This window comes from Schistocerca americana, chromosome 3 (genome assembly GCF_021461395.2).
Source record: "Schistocerca americana isolate TAMUIC-IGC-003095 chromosome 3, iqSchAmer2.1, whole genome shotgun sequence".
Classification (NCBI taxonomy): Eukaryota; Metazoa; Arthropoda; class Insecta; order Orthoptera; family Acrididae; genus Schistocerca; species Schistocerca americana.
The window spans coordinates 993,146,234-993,163,156 of NC_060121.1; the positions used below are offsets into that span (position 1 = coordinate 993,146,234).

The 16,923-nt window shown below is 43.2% G+C and overlaps 1 protein-coding gene across 1 annotated transcript in view; it reads right to left on the reverse strand.

Annotated features, from left to right (window-relative positions):
* The window catches only part of LOC124606617 (dipeptidase 1-like), a 1,437,429-nt gene that overhangs the window by 293,736 nt on the left and 1,126,770 nt on the right, over positions 1-16,923 (reverse strand). The window contains exon 9 of the mRNA XM_047138602.1: positions 849-933. Coding sequence (XP_046994558.1) covers positions 849-933 — 85 coding nt within the window. The remainder of the gene's footprint in view (positions 1-848; positions 934-16,923) is intronic.

Below are 16,923 nucleotides of genomic sequence, written 5' to 3' on the forward strand. Positions count from 1 at the left end.
TTACTGGATAGCTTCATTCAAAATAATATTCTCAAAACAGTAATAAGTAACTGTATGCCTAGCTGAATTCGGACGAAGATGTATCGTACCGACCACGAGCAATGAGAACTGTAGGTAGACATTACAGGTAAACCTAAAAAATAGTGTCAGAAATTGTGAAATTAATATAAAACCTTGTTTTTGTAGAACATGTGTTCCATGGAAAACTGAGTAATCTTAAAATAAATAGTTTTGATCAACAGTCTGTACGACGAACATTGACCTGGGCTTTTGAATTGCATTCTGTACTACCTATAAATTTGAAAAGGGTGGGAAACTTATTTGCTCCTAACTTACCTACACGACTTCAAGTAGAACGTTCATTTGACATTTTCAACAAATGACTTTCAAAACTAAAATCGGAGAACATGATGGTGGTAAGAGAAAATTTATAGTCTAGTACAGAAATTTACCTGACCTGTCAAACCTGACAGCGTGGGAAAACGTTGTGGCGTAATATATCGGCGAACGGTTTCATCATGTACTCATACATGCTAGCAAGATAGTCAATGAAGGCAATTGTAGTCCTGTTCGAGATACCACTTCTGACTCTCGTACGATTACACTGATTCATTCCCTCGCATCATGTTGTTACAAGACGGCAGCCACAGCGCGAGGCTGCGTAGAGCACGTGGCGCAAACAAATACACATCTGTATACCGTGTAACGTCGCCAGCATTGGAGTTTGCTCCGGTGTTACCACGGCTACTGCTTCACCTGGCGGAGCGACACTTGCTTACGGAGCGTGAGGGCGCCGGCTGGTACTGTAGTGTACTGAAGTGTAGTGTATTGTAGTGTAGTGTACTCACCTTTCCGAAGCTGGTGAGCCCTCCGCGGTTGGAGTGGTCTGCGGGCACGGACTCGCTCGGTTCGTCAACCAGTGACGAGTCTGCCCTGGCAACAGAAGAACGGCCGCCCTCCGTCAGTGAACATGTCACAGCGTGCACATCACAACATCGTCTCAGTGCCCTGTCTGTTGCTAAAATTCTGACAACATGAAAGAATGTCTACACACAATTTTAAGGCTACTTGTCTTCGTTTTGACAGCCGGTTAACACAGACATCACTTACTTCGTGCAACGGTTAATTTTTGTGGGCTTAAATGAATATTTAAATATACTTTAATGATCAATTTTTCTATCAACAAATCCATCGATCCTGAGACATCTTTAGCTGCCGCGAAGATGTCGATGCAACTTACCTCTAGAAACATGAGAGACCTACACAAAGACGCTAGTAATCATATTGTTGAAGAATAAATGAGTGGCAGCTGTGCAAACCACTCTGTGCAAATAAATACGTTTGCTGAAGGCAAATGATCATGGAAGAACCTATATTACAGTTACATCTGCAACGTCTCCGAGCATACGGGACGTTAAGCAGAATCATGAAATCTCAGCTATCGGTTTAACAGTGGCAACGTACGTAAATATTCTTTAGAGAGATCGTTCTGAAACTACTGAGTATCTCAACTCAAAACGCAGGTCATATTACGTGTAATAACACGGTTACTGATGCTTTAACCATATGGCATTCTGTACCACTGCATAACAAACAATGTATCCACAAAGTATTCAAAACACTTCAGAACATATCAAGAATTGTTAAATGAACAGGTAGAAATTTATGCAGCTCATCTACTGTTCTGCTATGATGTCTAGAGATACCGACTTCTAGACAATCTGAATCGATAATGGACACCACATACCACAAAAAGAACATCTTAAATCCTACCTCATTACCTCAAAACTCTTAGTTCATAATGAAGACTGCAGGAAGCAAATCCCATTGCTAGTTGGTAGGTACAAACACAAGCAGGAACCACTAGCCTACGTCTTCTTGTATATACACCAGGCTAGGACTGAACAAGACCTTTTCTCCCATTCGAATGTCAGCCGCGCTGGACTCGTCCAGGTGGGCCTGGTCTCCCATCCTCCGAGACACCGCTAGGCAAAGTACACTACTGGCCATTAAAATTGCTACACCAAGAAGAAATGCACATGATAAACGGGTATTCATTGGACAAATATATTATACTAGAACTGACATTTTCACGCAGTTTGGATGCATAGATCCTCAGAAATAAGTACCCAGATCAACCACCTCTGGCCGTAATAACGGCCTTGATACGCCTGGGCATTGAGTCAAACAGAGCTTGGATGGTGTGTACACGTACAGCTGCCCATGCAACTTCAACACGATACCACAGTTCGTCAAGAGTAGTGACTGGCGTATTGTGACGAACCAGTTGCGCGGCCACCATTGACCAGACGTTTTCGATTGGTGAGAGATCTGGAGAATGTGCTGGCCAGGGCAGCAGTCTAACATTTTCTGTATCCAGAAAGGCCTGTACAGGACCTGCAACATGTGGTCGTGCATTATCCTGCTGAAATGTAGGGTTTCGCAGGAATCGAATGAAGGGTAGAGCCACGGGTCGTAACACATCTCAAATGTAACGTCCACTGTTCAAAGTGCCGTCAATGCGAACAAGAGGTGACCGAGACGTGTAACCAATGGTACCCCATACCATCACGCCGGGTGATACGCCAGTATGGCGATTACGAATACACGCGTCCAACGTGCGTTCACTGCGATGTCGCCAAACACGGATGCGACCATCACGATGCTGTAAATAGAACCTGGATTCATCCGAAACAATGACGTTTTGCCATTCGTGCACCCAGGTTCGTCATTGAGTACACCATCGCAGGCGCTCCTGTCTGTGATGCAGCGTCAAGGGTTACCGCAGCCATGGTCTTCGAGCTGATAGTCCTTGCTGCTGCAAATGTCGTGGAACTGTTCGTGCAAATGGTTGTTGTATTGCAAACGTCCCCATCTGTTGACTCAGGGATCCAGACGTGGCTGCACGATCCGTTACAGCCATGCGCATAAGATGCCTATCATCTCGACTGCTAGTGATACGAGGCCGTTGGGATCCAGTACGGCGTTCCGTATTACCCTCCTGAACCCACCGATTCCATATTCTGCTAACAGTCATTGGATCTCGACCAAAGCGAGCAGCAATGTCGCGATACGATAAACCCCAATCGCGATAGGCTGCTATCCGATTTTTATCAAAGTCAGAAACGTGATGGTACGCATTTCTCCTCCTTACACGCGGCATCACAACAACGTTTCACTTTGCAACGCCGGTCACCTGCTGTTTATGTATGAGAAATGGGTTGGAAATTTTCCTCACATCAGCACGTTGTAGGTGTCGCCACCGGCGCCAACCTTGTGTGAATGCTATGAAACGCTAATCATTTGCATATCACAGCAACTTCCTCCTGTCGGTTAAATTTCGCGTCTGTAGCACGCAATCTTCGTGGTGTGGCAGTTTTAATGGCCAGTAGTGTATGTCGCTCAAACTATCCGTCTCGACTGGGATACTGGCACTGGCCAGGGATTAGTGAGCAAACATGAGAACACGGAAAAAGCTGAAAGTTAACACATGCGACAAGCTACTTTCAACACGTCAGTAGCAAACCCGCCGTCTCCAATAACAAATCGGTGATTGGACGGAGGATGCTTCCTAGATGGTCCATTTATGCAGGAGTGAAACTACTACTGTACATAAGACTACTCGAACGAGGGCTCGTGATATTACTCCCCCACCATCTTACGTCCTAGGTTTTCGAACATGTTCAAAAATAGTGTTGATAAGTAGATATATAATTTCAAAAGCATTACATAAAAATTCAGTCCGACTTTCCGAATACAAAGCAGTTATACAACCCAGAAATGACTTATTTGATCAATACCGGTCCAGGCATTTCTTGAGGGTTCAGAAACGCTTCTATAGCATGAACGACTCTCTACTGCTCTGTAAACCAAAACGATTAGCGACCATGGAAAATGCCTTGCAGTAGATCAAGTCATACCTCTCAAGCAGAATACAAGGAGTTGTTGGAGGTTCAAATATTGCCTCCAGACACTTCCTCGCTGATCATCGAGGCTCATTTCGATGTAGCACTCATCACTGAAGACAACTCTACTCCATCAGTCAGTGAGATTCCAGGCTCAAGAAGTGTCTGGAGACGCCACAGGCGGGAGACTGTTTGGACACCAACCGGACTGTTGCATGCCGTAAGACCGGCAACCAGGAGTAATGCTCTGAGGTGCCATTTCCTTTTATATCTGGACCTCTATGGTTGTCATTCGCTGCACCCTTGTAGCACAGCGGCACGTCCAAAATATTCTACACCCCTTTTAGTTGCGCTTCGTGGTAAGCCATCCAAAGATTACATTTCAGCAAGATGATATCCACCCGCAGACAGCTAGACTTTCGACCAATTTTCTTCGTGCCTCCCAAACCCTACCTATCCCAGAGAGGTCGTCTGATCTCTCGCCAATTGAGAACGTTTGGAGCCTAATGGGCAGGGCATTCTGATGATCTGCCGCATCAACTGAACAGAATTTGGCACGATATCCCCGAGGAGGGCGTCCAACCATTCTGTCGGTCAATGCCAAGCTGAATAACTGCTTGCATAAGGGGTAGAGGTCGATAAATGGGTTTCTGTCTTTCTCAATTTGAGAACCTCTTTCTCTTGAACAATTCATCCAATTTTTCTCAATTGTAATCATTTGTTTGTCTATAGCTGTGAAACGTCCCCTTTGAAAAGTTACTGACACACAATATTTTTTTTAGCGCAACGCAATCTGACTTTCAATAATCCCTACAAAAGAATGGCCCTGACTAACATTAACCTATACCTTCCACAAATCACTTACCTCACAAAAATCTTCGTTACTCGAACTACTGCAATACAGAGAGCGCCACTACTGCCAGCTAAATAAAAGATTCAAACTACGGAAGGCACTAACTGCTGATAGGCATAGTTAGCAAATGAAAGATTTTGATAGAGAACAAACAACGTATTTACCTTAATAGTGTTCAAAAGTCATAATATACATAGCAGTTCATGACATCCAGTCTTACAAATTTCCAAACTCCGCCATCTCTCTCCCCACATCCACCACTGCTGGCGGCTCACCTCCAACTGCGCAACGCTACGCGCTGTTCGCATCCAGCTGCCCAACACTACAATGGCAGACAACAATGCAAACTAGCCACAGACTGCACACAGCACAGCCAGTGATTTTCATACAGAGCGCTACGTAACGTTGCCAATAAGAAAACAGACAGCCTACTTACAGCTGTACGTCACGTTTATCTATTTTCGTCGCATACGGATGATTCGCTCGTGGTACAACGGCTGTTTAGTCTTAGAGTGTATTATCATTAACATTGCCATGCACTATATGAAATGTAATGTTGATACACTAAGGATGTCTGGCTAGAAGCAAGAAAGCAGGTGAAATAAATGCATAAATAAGTAAGTAAACTCTCTAGGCAAATTACATACATAATTTCATGTAACTGGCTTAAATTTAAAATATTAGAAAATCCCGGAGTCGCCCCGGACAGTTAAAGACAATGTAGTGAAGAGTAAATGAACTTGGAATTATTCATAATATACAAGGCTCTCAGGATGCAAACCACAAAAGAATCCTTGCAATATACCTAGATCAAAAACTCTCCAGATCGTCACGCAAGCTATTTGGCAAATAAACCAAATAGTTTACCCACGAAGGAGTCTGTACTCTCCACGTCAACTGACACGCTCTCAAGAAAGTTGACCACTCGTTTTGAATTAGTTACAAGATAAGAATTTCAGTTTGAAAAAATTGCAAGTAACATACCCAAAATATTAATTCTACGGACGAAAAAGTAAGTATTATGTATTATAGGAAACCTGGTGTGTAGAATATATGAGTCTGGCGATATACCATCTGACTTTCGGAAAAGCATCATCCACACAATTCCGAAGACGGCAAGAGTTGACAAGTGCGAGAATTATCGTACAATCAACTTACAAGCTCATGCATCGAAGCTGCTTACAAGAATAATATAAAGAAGAATGGAAAAGAAAACTGAGAATGCGCTAGGTGACGATCAGTTTGGCTTTAGGAAAAGTAAAGGGACGAGAGAGGCAATTCTGACGTTACGGCTAATAATGGAAGCAAGGCTAAAGAAAAATCAAGACACTTTCATAGGATTTGTCGACCTGGAAAAAGCGTTCGACAATATAAAATGGTGCAAGCTGTTCGAGATTCTGAAAAAAGTAGGGGTAAGCTATAGGGAGAGACGAGTCATATACAATATGTACAACAACCAAGAGGGGATAATAAGAGTGGACGATCAAGAACGAAGTGCTCGTATTTAGAAGGGTGTAAGACAAGGCTGTAGCCTTTCGCCCCTACTCTTCAATCTGTACATCGAGGAAGCAATGATGGAAATAAAAGAAAGGTTCAGGAGTGGAATTAAAATACAAGGTGAAAGGATATCAATGATAAGATTCGCTGATGACATTGCTATCCTGAGCGAAAGTGAAGAAGAATTAAATGATCTGCTGAACGGAATGAACAGTCTAATGAGTACACAGTATGGTTTGAGAGTAAATCGGAGAAAGACGAAGGTAATGAGAAGTAGTAGAAATGAGAAGAGCGAGAAACTTAACATCAGGATTGATGGTCACGAAGTCAATGAAGTTAAGGAATTCTGCTACCTAGGCAGTAAAATAACCAATGACGGACGGAGCAAGAAGGACATCAAAAGCAGACTCCCTATGGCAAAAAAGGCATTTCTGGCTAAGAGAAGTTTACTAATATCAAATACCGGCCTTAATTTGAGGAACAAATTTCTGAGGATGTATGTCTGGAGTACAGCATTGTATGGTAGTGAAACATGGACTGTGGGAAAACCGGAACAGAAGAGAATCGAAGCATTTGAGATGCGGTGCTATAGACGAATGTTGAAAATTAGGTGGACTGATAAGGTAAGGAATGAGGAGGTTCTACGCAGAATCGGAGAGGAAAGGAATATGTGGAAAACACTGATAAGGAGAAGGGACAGGATGATAGGACATCTGCTAAGACACGAGGGAATGACTTCCATGGTACTAGAGGGAGCTGTAGAGGGCAAAAACTGTAGAGGAAGACAGAGATTGGAATACGTCAAGCAAACAATTGAGGACGTAGGTTGCAAGTGCTACTCTGAGATGAAGAGGTTAGCACAGGAAAGGAATTCGTGGCGGGCCGCATCAAACCAGTCGGTAGACTGATGACCAAAAAAAAAAAAAGGAAACCTAGAGGCTCATGTCAGCTGTTACAGAAACGCGTTTCTACCGTACATACGAAAAATAAAAATCAGAAGTTTCATCTCCACAATTTAAAGAAGTATTCTCATATTCAAAAATACACGCACAATCACGTGTATAATAAATTAAGGCAAAGTAATACCCGTTGTGTGGAATTAGGGACATTGAAGAAGGTACTCTACTGCTTACTAATAGAAATATGTTGCTATTTCTTGGAGGAATTTGTAGATGATAACATAAAACTGCAATTTAAAGTTGTCATAACCTACAAATTGAGGTGACAAAAGTCATGGGAGACCGCTAATATCGCGTCGCACCTCTTTCGCCCGCAGTAGTGCAGCAACTCGACGTCGCATGGACTCGACGAGCTGTTGGAGGTCCCCTGCAGAAATACTGAGCGCGCTGCCTCCGTAGCCGTCTATACTGCAACAGTTTCGTCGGTGCCGAAACCGACCCCTCAGTCATGTTCCGTATGTACGACGGGATCCCCATGGAGCGATCTGGGTGGCCAAGTAATTCACTCGATATGTCCAGAATGTTCATGAAAACAATCACGAACAATTGTGGCCAGGTGACATGACATCGTCGTCTGCGAACATGAATTCCATGAGTGGCTGCAAATGGTCTCCAAGCAGCCGAACAAAACCGTTTCCAACCGATGATTGTTGCATATGGTCAGAGGACACGGTCCATTCCATGTAAACACAGTCCACACTGTTATTGAGCCTTCACCAGCTTGCACAGTGCCTGGTTAACAACTCGACTTTATGGCTTCGTGGGTCTACGCTACACTCGAACTCTACATCAACCATTACCAACTGAAGTCGGGACTCATGTCACCAGGGCACGGTTTTCCAGTCGTGCAAGGGTGCGACCGATATGTTTACGAACCCAGGGGAGGCACTGCAGGCGGTAGGGGAGGCTGTCAGCTAAGGCAGTCGGTGGCGTCGTACGCTGCAGTAGCCAATTAACGCCAAACTTCGCCGCACTCTCCCAGCGGATACGTTCATCGTACGCCCCACACTGATTTCTACGGTTATTTCAAGCATTGTTGCTTGTCTGTTAGCATTGACAACACTAGGCAAACGCCGCTGCCCTCGGTCGTTACGTGAAGGCCGTCTAGTGCTGCGTTGTCCGTGGTGAGAGGTAACGCCTGCCTGAAATCTTTCATTCTTGGCACACCCTATAGGCTATGGATCTCGCAATACTGAATTCCCTAACGATATCCGAAATGGAATGTTGCATTCGTCTAACTCCAACTACCATTCCGCGAGCGAAGTCTGTTAATTTTCGCCATGTGGCCACAATCACGTCGGAATCCTTTTCACATGAATTAACTGAGTACATAGGACAGCTCCGCCAATGGACTTCCCTTTTATAACTTGTGTACGCTACACAAGCGCCAGCTGTATGTGTGCATAACTTCTATCTCATGACTCTTGTAACCTCAGTGTAATACACTTATTGTAATTGTATCGTGTAAATCAGCATTTGATACTAATCTTTAAGAAAATTTTTCAATGGTACATCAGTTTCATAAGACAATTATAAGAGTAATGGGAGAAGAAGATACGTTTTTTGATGTTGTATCATGCAACTATATGCAAGTTACTTCATGTCTGTTCTTATATTTCGTTGTCATAAATCATAACTATATTCTCACTAAAGGTAAAGCAGTATAACACGTTAGAAATTTACAGCCACAGACTAAGAGGAACTGCCGGCCGGAGTGGCTGTGCGGTTCTAGGCGCCACAGTCTGGAGCCGAGCGACCGCTACGGTCGCAGGTTCGAATCCTGCCTCGGGCATGGATGTGTGTGATGTCCTTAGGTTAGTTAGGTTTAATTAGTTCAAAGTTCTAGGCGACTGATGACCCCAGAAGTTAAGTCGCATAGTGCTCAGAGCCATTTGAACCACTAAGAGGAACTGACAGTCAGAAACATAATTCTAAACGAACAGGAACAACTACATGAAAACTGTGATCTCAACAATGACTGTGCTTCCCATTCAATGGCCTTGAAGAATGATTCTAATATCGCCGTCTTACACTACTGGCAACGCTATTCCGATGGAGAGATGGCGTAGAGCAGTTACTAAGAGGGTGCATTAGAACAGCAGAAGCGGTTGTACATAGTCATAGAAGTCCTGAGCGTGAACGGTCTGCATCATAGTGCAAGAGCGAAAGATGTTTTATTCAGTGACAAAGAATGAATATTAGGTATTTATCACGGTCAGCGTTGCGAAATATTCACTGATGAGCCAAAGCGCTATGCCCGCCAACTTAAAACCGCGTTTATCAGCATTTAGACGCAGTAAAACAGTGATTCCGCGTTGCAGGTATTCAAAACAGCCTCGGTATATTTCCTGGAAGAATGTGCCGCCAGATGTCTACTAACAGGTCACGAAGTTCCCGTAAATTATAGGCCAGTAGTCTGTGGTCGCGGAGGTGACGTCCGATAGCGTAACGTATCTGGTCCACAGACTTCAGATCAGGGGAATTTGGTGGCCAAGACATCAACGTGAGTTCACTACCACTCTGCTCAAGCCACATTAGCACGATTCTGCCCATTTGATGCCGAGAGTTATCTTGGTGGAAGATGCTGTCACCGTTAGGAAGATATCAAGCAAGGCGGTCCGCAATAATATTCACAGATTCGAAATCTGTCATGATGTCTTGAACCACTAACCCAGATCCCAGGTGACTGTCTCCCATACCATACATAGCACCACTCCCAACAGCCTGGGCTGTATTATGGCTAAGGTTCTGGTGCTGACATTTTTAACATGAGCTAGAAAGTTTTGGTTTACGTATAACATGATGCATAAATAGCAGTATTATTCGACTCTTCGAGTAGACTCTCGTCCGATCCCAATCGTAGGATTTTTCGCCACACATATTCGTATTAGTACTATACAGACCATTTTGCAAGCAGCAACCTTTAGTTTATTGTCTGGACATCATTTCTATAATATTTCTATTGCAGTCTTTGTCCAGCCTTCTGTCTGTGCATCAGATTGTCCAGTCTCAATTAGAAGCATGTTGTCCGGAGAAACTATGCAACCATTTACATTTGGTACCGCTATAACTCTTTTTAGCGGGGACTCTGTGCCTAGATCCGCAAAAAATTGACCTAAAATACAGTCACACATGTAACGCAAAAATTACCAGGACGCAAAGTCTTGTAAAAATGAAATATTGTAATTATCATTGTTTTCATTGCACCACGTCTGCAGCCGACAACATTGGCTTTATAGGTCAACCTTGATGCGAATTACCGTATGCAAAGTAGTTTAATTTTCGAATGTACCATCGCCGTCTTTTCCTTACAGAAGTGTTACAGTGTATATTTAATAGCACAACGTTCAATGTGGTTTCATTTCATTATTTGCTAACAAGATTGCATATTCACTAAATATCAAAATTAGCGGCGAGATCGCTGTTCTCGTTTCTTTTGATCACTTGTTGTTTGGCGATAACAGATGCTAGCCGAGTCTAAGCCCCATACACAACAAACGACTTGTGTCTTGCAATTATAACTTTATTATTGTCTTCAATGAAAGATGTTTCATTTGTTCCCATTTAGGATATCGACAGTCTATAGACTATGAGATATGTAGTACTCCCTACTGGGATATTTATATTATCTTATTATCACTATAAATATTAAAACAACCTAAGTGTGCTGCCAGGAAATGCTAATATAAATGTTTAAACAATTATCTGTTTTATTTTTAAAGAAATTTGCTGATACCTAAGACGAGTAGGCGAAACGAGTTACATTGAAAACAATAACAACCACACAGTTGTGAAAGATGAGTGATGTGTGTTTCTATACACACGGGAAACACGAAGCTGAGATCTGTGCATATGTTACAACTGAACAAAATTGGATAATTAATAAACTACACAGCTAGCTAGCTGCTAATTTTTATTTATTCTTAGGTTTCGATACTGTTAAGTGTATCTTCCTCAGAAGAACATGGAGTTACTTGAAATACATTACGTAAAACATGTTACATCAATTGGCGGTCTGAGGTGCCCGACTCACGTACAGGCGCAAAGTTAAAATCCATTAAAGTTTTAAAATTAAAAACAGGTATGGCTATGAAGCAGAATAGCCATACATGTTTTTAATCTTACAAATTTAATGGATTTTAATCATATTGTCTGTATGTTAATTGAGCGCCTCAGTTCGTGATGCCTGTAACATATTTTACGTAATATAATTCAAGTAACTCCTTGGTTTTAGCTCCTCGTTCTTCTGAAGAAGACACCCCTCGTGGTATCGAAACCTGGATCAAGTCTAAATAAAAATCGCAACCAACTGGCCGTGTATTTTATTAATTCGAGACATAAGTTTACTGCTAAGAGTCATGTTCAAGATTCTAAAATTTCATAATGTTATAATTACTATTTATTTAAAACAACGATCTAAATAACGTGCACTACACCTCTAACAATTACTTTTCAGATTTAACAAGGGAAGGAAGGAAAAGAGTGTAATATTTTCTTCTCTCTTAATGGGTTGGGACATCGGTAAATAATATATCACACTCAGTTACATCCATGAGTTTCGAATCTGATGCCATAAATACTCTATGAATTCTGGAGCTTTGGTTCAAATGGTTCAAATGGCTCTGAGCACTATGGGACTCAACTTCTGAGGACATTAGTCCCCTAGAACTTAGAACTAGTTAAACCCAACTAACCTAAGGACATGACACACATCCATGCCCGAGGCAGGATTCGAACCTGCAACCGTAGCGGTCTCGCGGTTCCAGACTGCAGCGCCTAGAACCGCACGGCCACTTCGGCCGGCTCTGGAGCTTTCCTTGAAGTTATGAGCAGGATGTCTGCAAAGAACGGCAGCGTTTGCGTTGCACGTGCGTTTCTAGGAAGCCGTGTATATGGTTACGTGTAAGGAATAAAAGTAGGTCAAGTTATAAAGAAAGTGGTCGCGGTTGTTTCCAGCAGAGGGCGCGTTGTGTTGGCCGCCGGGAACAGCCGACGCTGGAACATTCAGCGGTCCGCACTGACGTAACGTAACGGAAAACACGCAGACAGCGCCGTCGTAATTTTTTCCTCCGCTTGATGGTAGGCGGAAGGTTTTTAAGTGCGGAGAGCTACCAGGCGGCGGGGGCTGGCGAGAGAAAATTAGCGCCCCGCGGAATGCGCCGGGGTGTTAACCTGGAACGGTTGCAAAAGGGCCGAAAAAGCCTCCCGCCCCGAGATTCTTGCCGCCAGAGCGGCAGTCCGAGCGAGGGAGCAGGGACAAAGACATACGGACAGCGCAGTGCGGCGGGGGGAGGGAGCGGCGCCGTGGAGAGGGGGAGGACAGAGAGGAAAAGAGAAACAGCGGCAATAAAAGAATGAGAGGAGAGCACTTGTGGGCGCGCATTAATCTCGGCGGTCCTTCATTTGCGCCCGCCGGCTGCGGCGTCGGCGTCGGCGACAAACGGCCGAGCGGCGCAAATCTGCGGAGCCCGCACTCTGCCGCTGCTGTGGGCACAAGCCGGGCAGTCCCCCACTTCCAGAACAGTTGCTGGAGCTGTGTGCACTGCAGGTGCAAGGCGATGCAGCGCCGCCTCGCGCTCAATCTTTCTTTAATTTTCCACGCGACTGCTTGCTCGTAAAAGCGCTGCTGGAACCTTAACCTTAAGGCGGGGCCAGGCATACAGCTATTTGCAACCGCTGCGCAAATGCTCGCCGAATGCCGAGTAGTCGGGACTGGCTGACAGTTGCTTGCCTAGCGCCGGTGTTCTACACTTGTCGCTTCCGACACTGCGTTCTTATTTCGTGTCACATTATAGTGATCGAATATACAGGGTGGCCGGAAATTCCCGTTACAGACTTCTAGGACTTGTAGAGGGGAGTGAGTACATCGTATTTTGAATAGGACGCCATGTCCGGAAACTTGATGCAACGAGACTACAGAGCGTCAAAATTATAGGCGCGGGCGTCTGTAAATGTACGTATACACTGGGTTATTCCATGATGATGTTACAGACTTTCTAGGATGATGGAGAACGATAAATGTATTAAGTTGAAGTAAAGAACCATGCACCGGAAACGAACGAGTCGAAAGTTAGAAATGAAAACCGTACTGATACCTCTGACAGTTGAATACATGTGCTGGTTCATGTGATGTGAAGAGTGTAGGTCTGGTAATGACCATTCGTTCATCTTAGCTAATGTGAAACACATCTCCTGTACTGAGCAACTGTTCGACTTGTTTGTTTCCGGTACAGGGATCCTCACTTCAAATTAATATATTTCTCGTTCTCCATCATCCTAGAAAGTCTGTAACATCATCATGGAATAACCCAGTGTATACGTACATTTACAGACGCCCGCGCCTATAATTTTGACGCTCTGTAGTCTCGTTGCATCAAGTTTCCGGACATGGCGTCCTGTTCAAAATACGATGTACTCACTCCCCTCTACAAGTACTAGAAGTCTGTAACGGGAATTACCGGCCACCCTGTATATTCGTGTGGATGCGATCGTCAACAACGTTTACACATCGGCTGTGCTAGCTTCTATGACCAGCGAAATTACACTCGTTCAGCCATCACTGTGGATTCTTTGAGTGCTCTGGAAAACGGCTCATACGAACAACAACATATAAATATTAGTACACTTTCTTACACAATGAATGAAAAGATTTACTTAACTTCATACAATTGTTTGCCACATCAGTGGTTGATAATTTACAATTGTCACTGTCCATTAAAACATACGATCACAAACTCTTCTCTTGCTGTACAGCGTTTAACATTTACTGATGTAAACTTTTTTTCTTCTTTAGGACTACCACCACAACATATGTCTGATAACGACATAATTATTAGAATAGATGCACCGAAATTGCTGCTTAAGTAATCTTTATTCATGACAGACTGTTTCGGTCGTTATGGCCATTATCAAGTAACTGCGATTACAATTTTGTTGAAATCATGTATAAATGGGAATGTCATTTGTATTAAACTGGTTATATTGTACACACATCTAGAGTGATGCGATGTCGATATTATGTCGTTAGTGGACTGTCTTACAACTGTTATTGTCTTAATAAGATGGTAAATAATGTAAGTATGTGGAAAATAAAATGTTAATAACGGTGGTACACTAGTTTGACAGTTCCACTCTTACGACGCTATCTGTTTAAAAAGATTGTGCATATGAGCAGCGATATTATTTACCACCTACAATTTGTTACTATTATCTTTCCTTGATACCTATATTACACTACTGGCCATTAAAATTGCCACACCACGAAGATGACGTGCTACAGACGTGAAATTTAACCGACAGGAAGAAGACGCTGTGACACGCAAATGAATAGCTTTTCAGAGCATTCACACAAGGTTGGTGCCGGTGACGACTCCTACAACGTGCTGATATGAGGAAAGTTTCCAACCGATTTCTCACACACAAACAGCAGTTCGACGAAGTTTGCAGCAGCATGGACTATGAGCTCGGACACCGTGGCTGCGGTTACCCTTGACGCTGCATCACAGACAGGAGCGCCTGCGATGGTTTACTCAACGACGAACCTGGGTCCAGGGACGGCAAAACGTAATTTTTTCGGGTGAATCCAGGTTGTGTGTACAGCATCATGATGGTCGCATCCGTGTTTGGCGACATCGCAGTGAACGCACATTGGACGCGTGTATTTGTCATCGCCATACTGGCGTATCACCCGGAGTGATGGTATGGGGTGCCATTGGTTACACGTCTCGGTCACTTCTTGTTCGCATTGACGGTACTTTCAACAGTGGACGTTACATTTGAGATGTGTTACGACCCGTGGCTCTACCCTTCATTCGATCCCTGCCAAACCGTACATTTCCGCAGGATAATGTACGACCGCATGTTGCAGGTCTTGTACGGGCCTTTCTGGATACAGAAAATTTTCGACTGCTGCCCTGGCCAGCACATTCTCCAGATCTCTGTCCAATTGAAAACGTCTGTTAAGTGGTGGCCGAGCAACTGACTCGTCACAAACGCCACTCACTGCTCTTGATGAACTGTGGTATCGTGTTGAAGCTGCATGGGAAGCTGCACCTGTACACGCCATCCAAGTTCTGTTTGACTCAATGCCCAGGCGTATCAAGGCTGTTATAACAGCCAGAGGTGGTTGTTCTGGATACTGTTTTTTCTCGGGACCTATGCACCCAAATTGCGTGAAAATGTAATCACATGTCAGTTCTAGAATAATACATTTGTTCAATTAATCCCCGTTGATCAACTGCATTTCTTCTTGGTGTAGCAATTTTAATGGCCAGTAGTGTACTTCCGATTTATCCATTTTCGTGTTCTAAAAGTTGAATGAAGTTTCTGAAGTAGTACTTGTGTAGTAGTACAGTTAAAATAGTTGAGGGGCAAGAGAGGGAAGCAGTGGTTGAGAAGGGACTGAGAGAGGAATGCAGCCTATCACCGATGTTGTTCAACGTGTGTATTGAGCAAGCAGTAAAGGAAACAAAAGAAAAAATTGTGGTAGGAATAAATATCCATGGAGAAAACTTTGAGGTTTGCCGACGACACTGTATTTCTGTCAGAGAAAGCAATGGACCTGGAAGAGCAATTGAATGGAATGGACAGTGTCTTGAAAGGAGGATATAACATGAACATCAACAAAAACAAAATGAGGATAATGGAATGTAGTCTAATTAAATCAGGTGATGCTAAGGGAATTAGATTAGGAAATGAGACACATAAAGTAGTAGATGAGTTTTGCTATTTGTGCAGCAAAATAACTGATGATGGTCGAAGTAGATAGGATATAAAATGTAGACTAGCAACGGCAAAGAAAGCGTTTATGAAGAAGAGAAAATTGTTAGCATCGAGTATAGACTTAACTGTCAGTAAGTCTTTTCTGAAAGTATTCGTATGGGGTGAAGCCATGTATGGAAGTGAAATATGGGTGATAAATAGTTTAGATAAGAAGAGAACAGAAGTTTTCGAAATGAGGTGCTGTAGAGGAACGCTGAAGATTAGGTGGGTACATCACGTAATTAAAGACGAGGTACTGAACAGAACTGGGGAGAAGAGGAATTTGTGGGACAACCTGAATAGAAGAAGAGATCGGTTGGTAGGACACTTTCTGAGTCATCAAGGTATCATTAATTTAGTACTGAAGGGAAGCGTGGAGTGTAAAAATCGTGGAGGGAGATCAAGGCATGAATACACTGAACAGATTCAGAAGGATGTAGCTTGCAGTAGTTACTCGGAGATGAAGAAGCTTGCACAGGGTAGAGTAGCATGGGGATCTGCATCAAAACAGTCTCTGGGCTGAAGTCCACAACAACAAAAACCACTTGTGTCTCAATTCTGTATACTCGTTTAATATTTCTTGTGGGTTTTTTCTAGTGAATATTTAAATTTCTAATTCTTCAAGATTGTTAATTGCAAAACCTTTTGTTATTCTGCGCAGAATCTGGAGTGTGTTTTCGATCGTATCAGCAGTGTTATTTTGGTTTTTCAAGTGTATAAAGAAACTCGTCTCATTATTTTCGCTCTCTATAATGTGTTCTTTATATCTCACGTTAAAATTTCTTCCTATTTGGCCAATGTAAAATCTATTACAGCTGCCACATGTGATTTACTATATGCCTGGGTTATCATATTTCGATGTGTAGTGGTAGCGGAACGTAATTTTGTTGAAAGGTTGTTAGTGGTTTGAAAGACTAGTTGAATACTTCTGGCTTTTTATAAAGTGCGT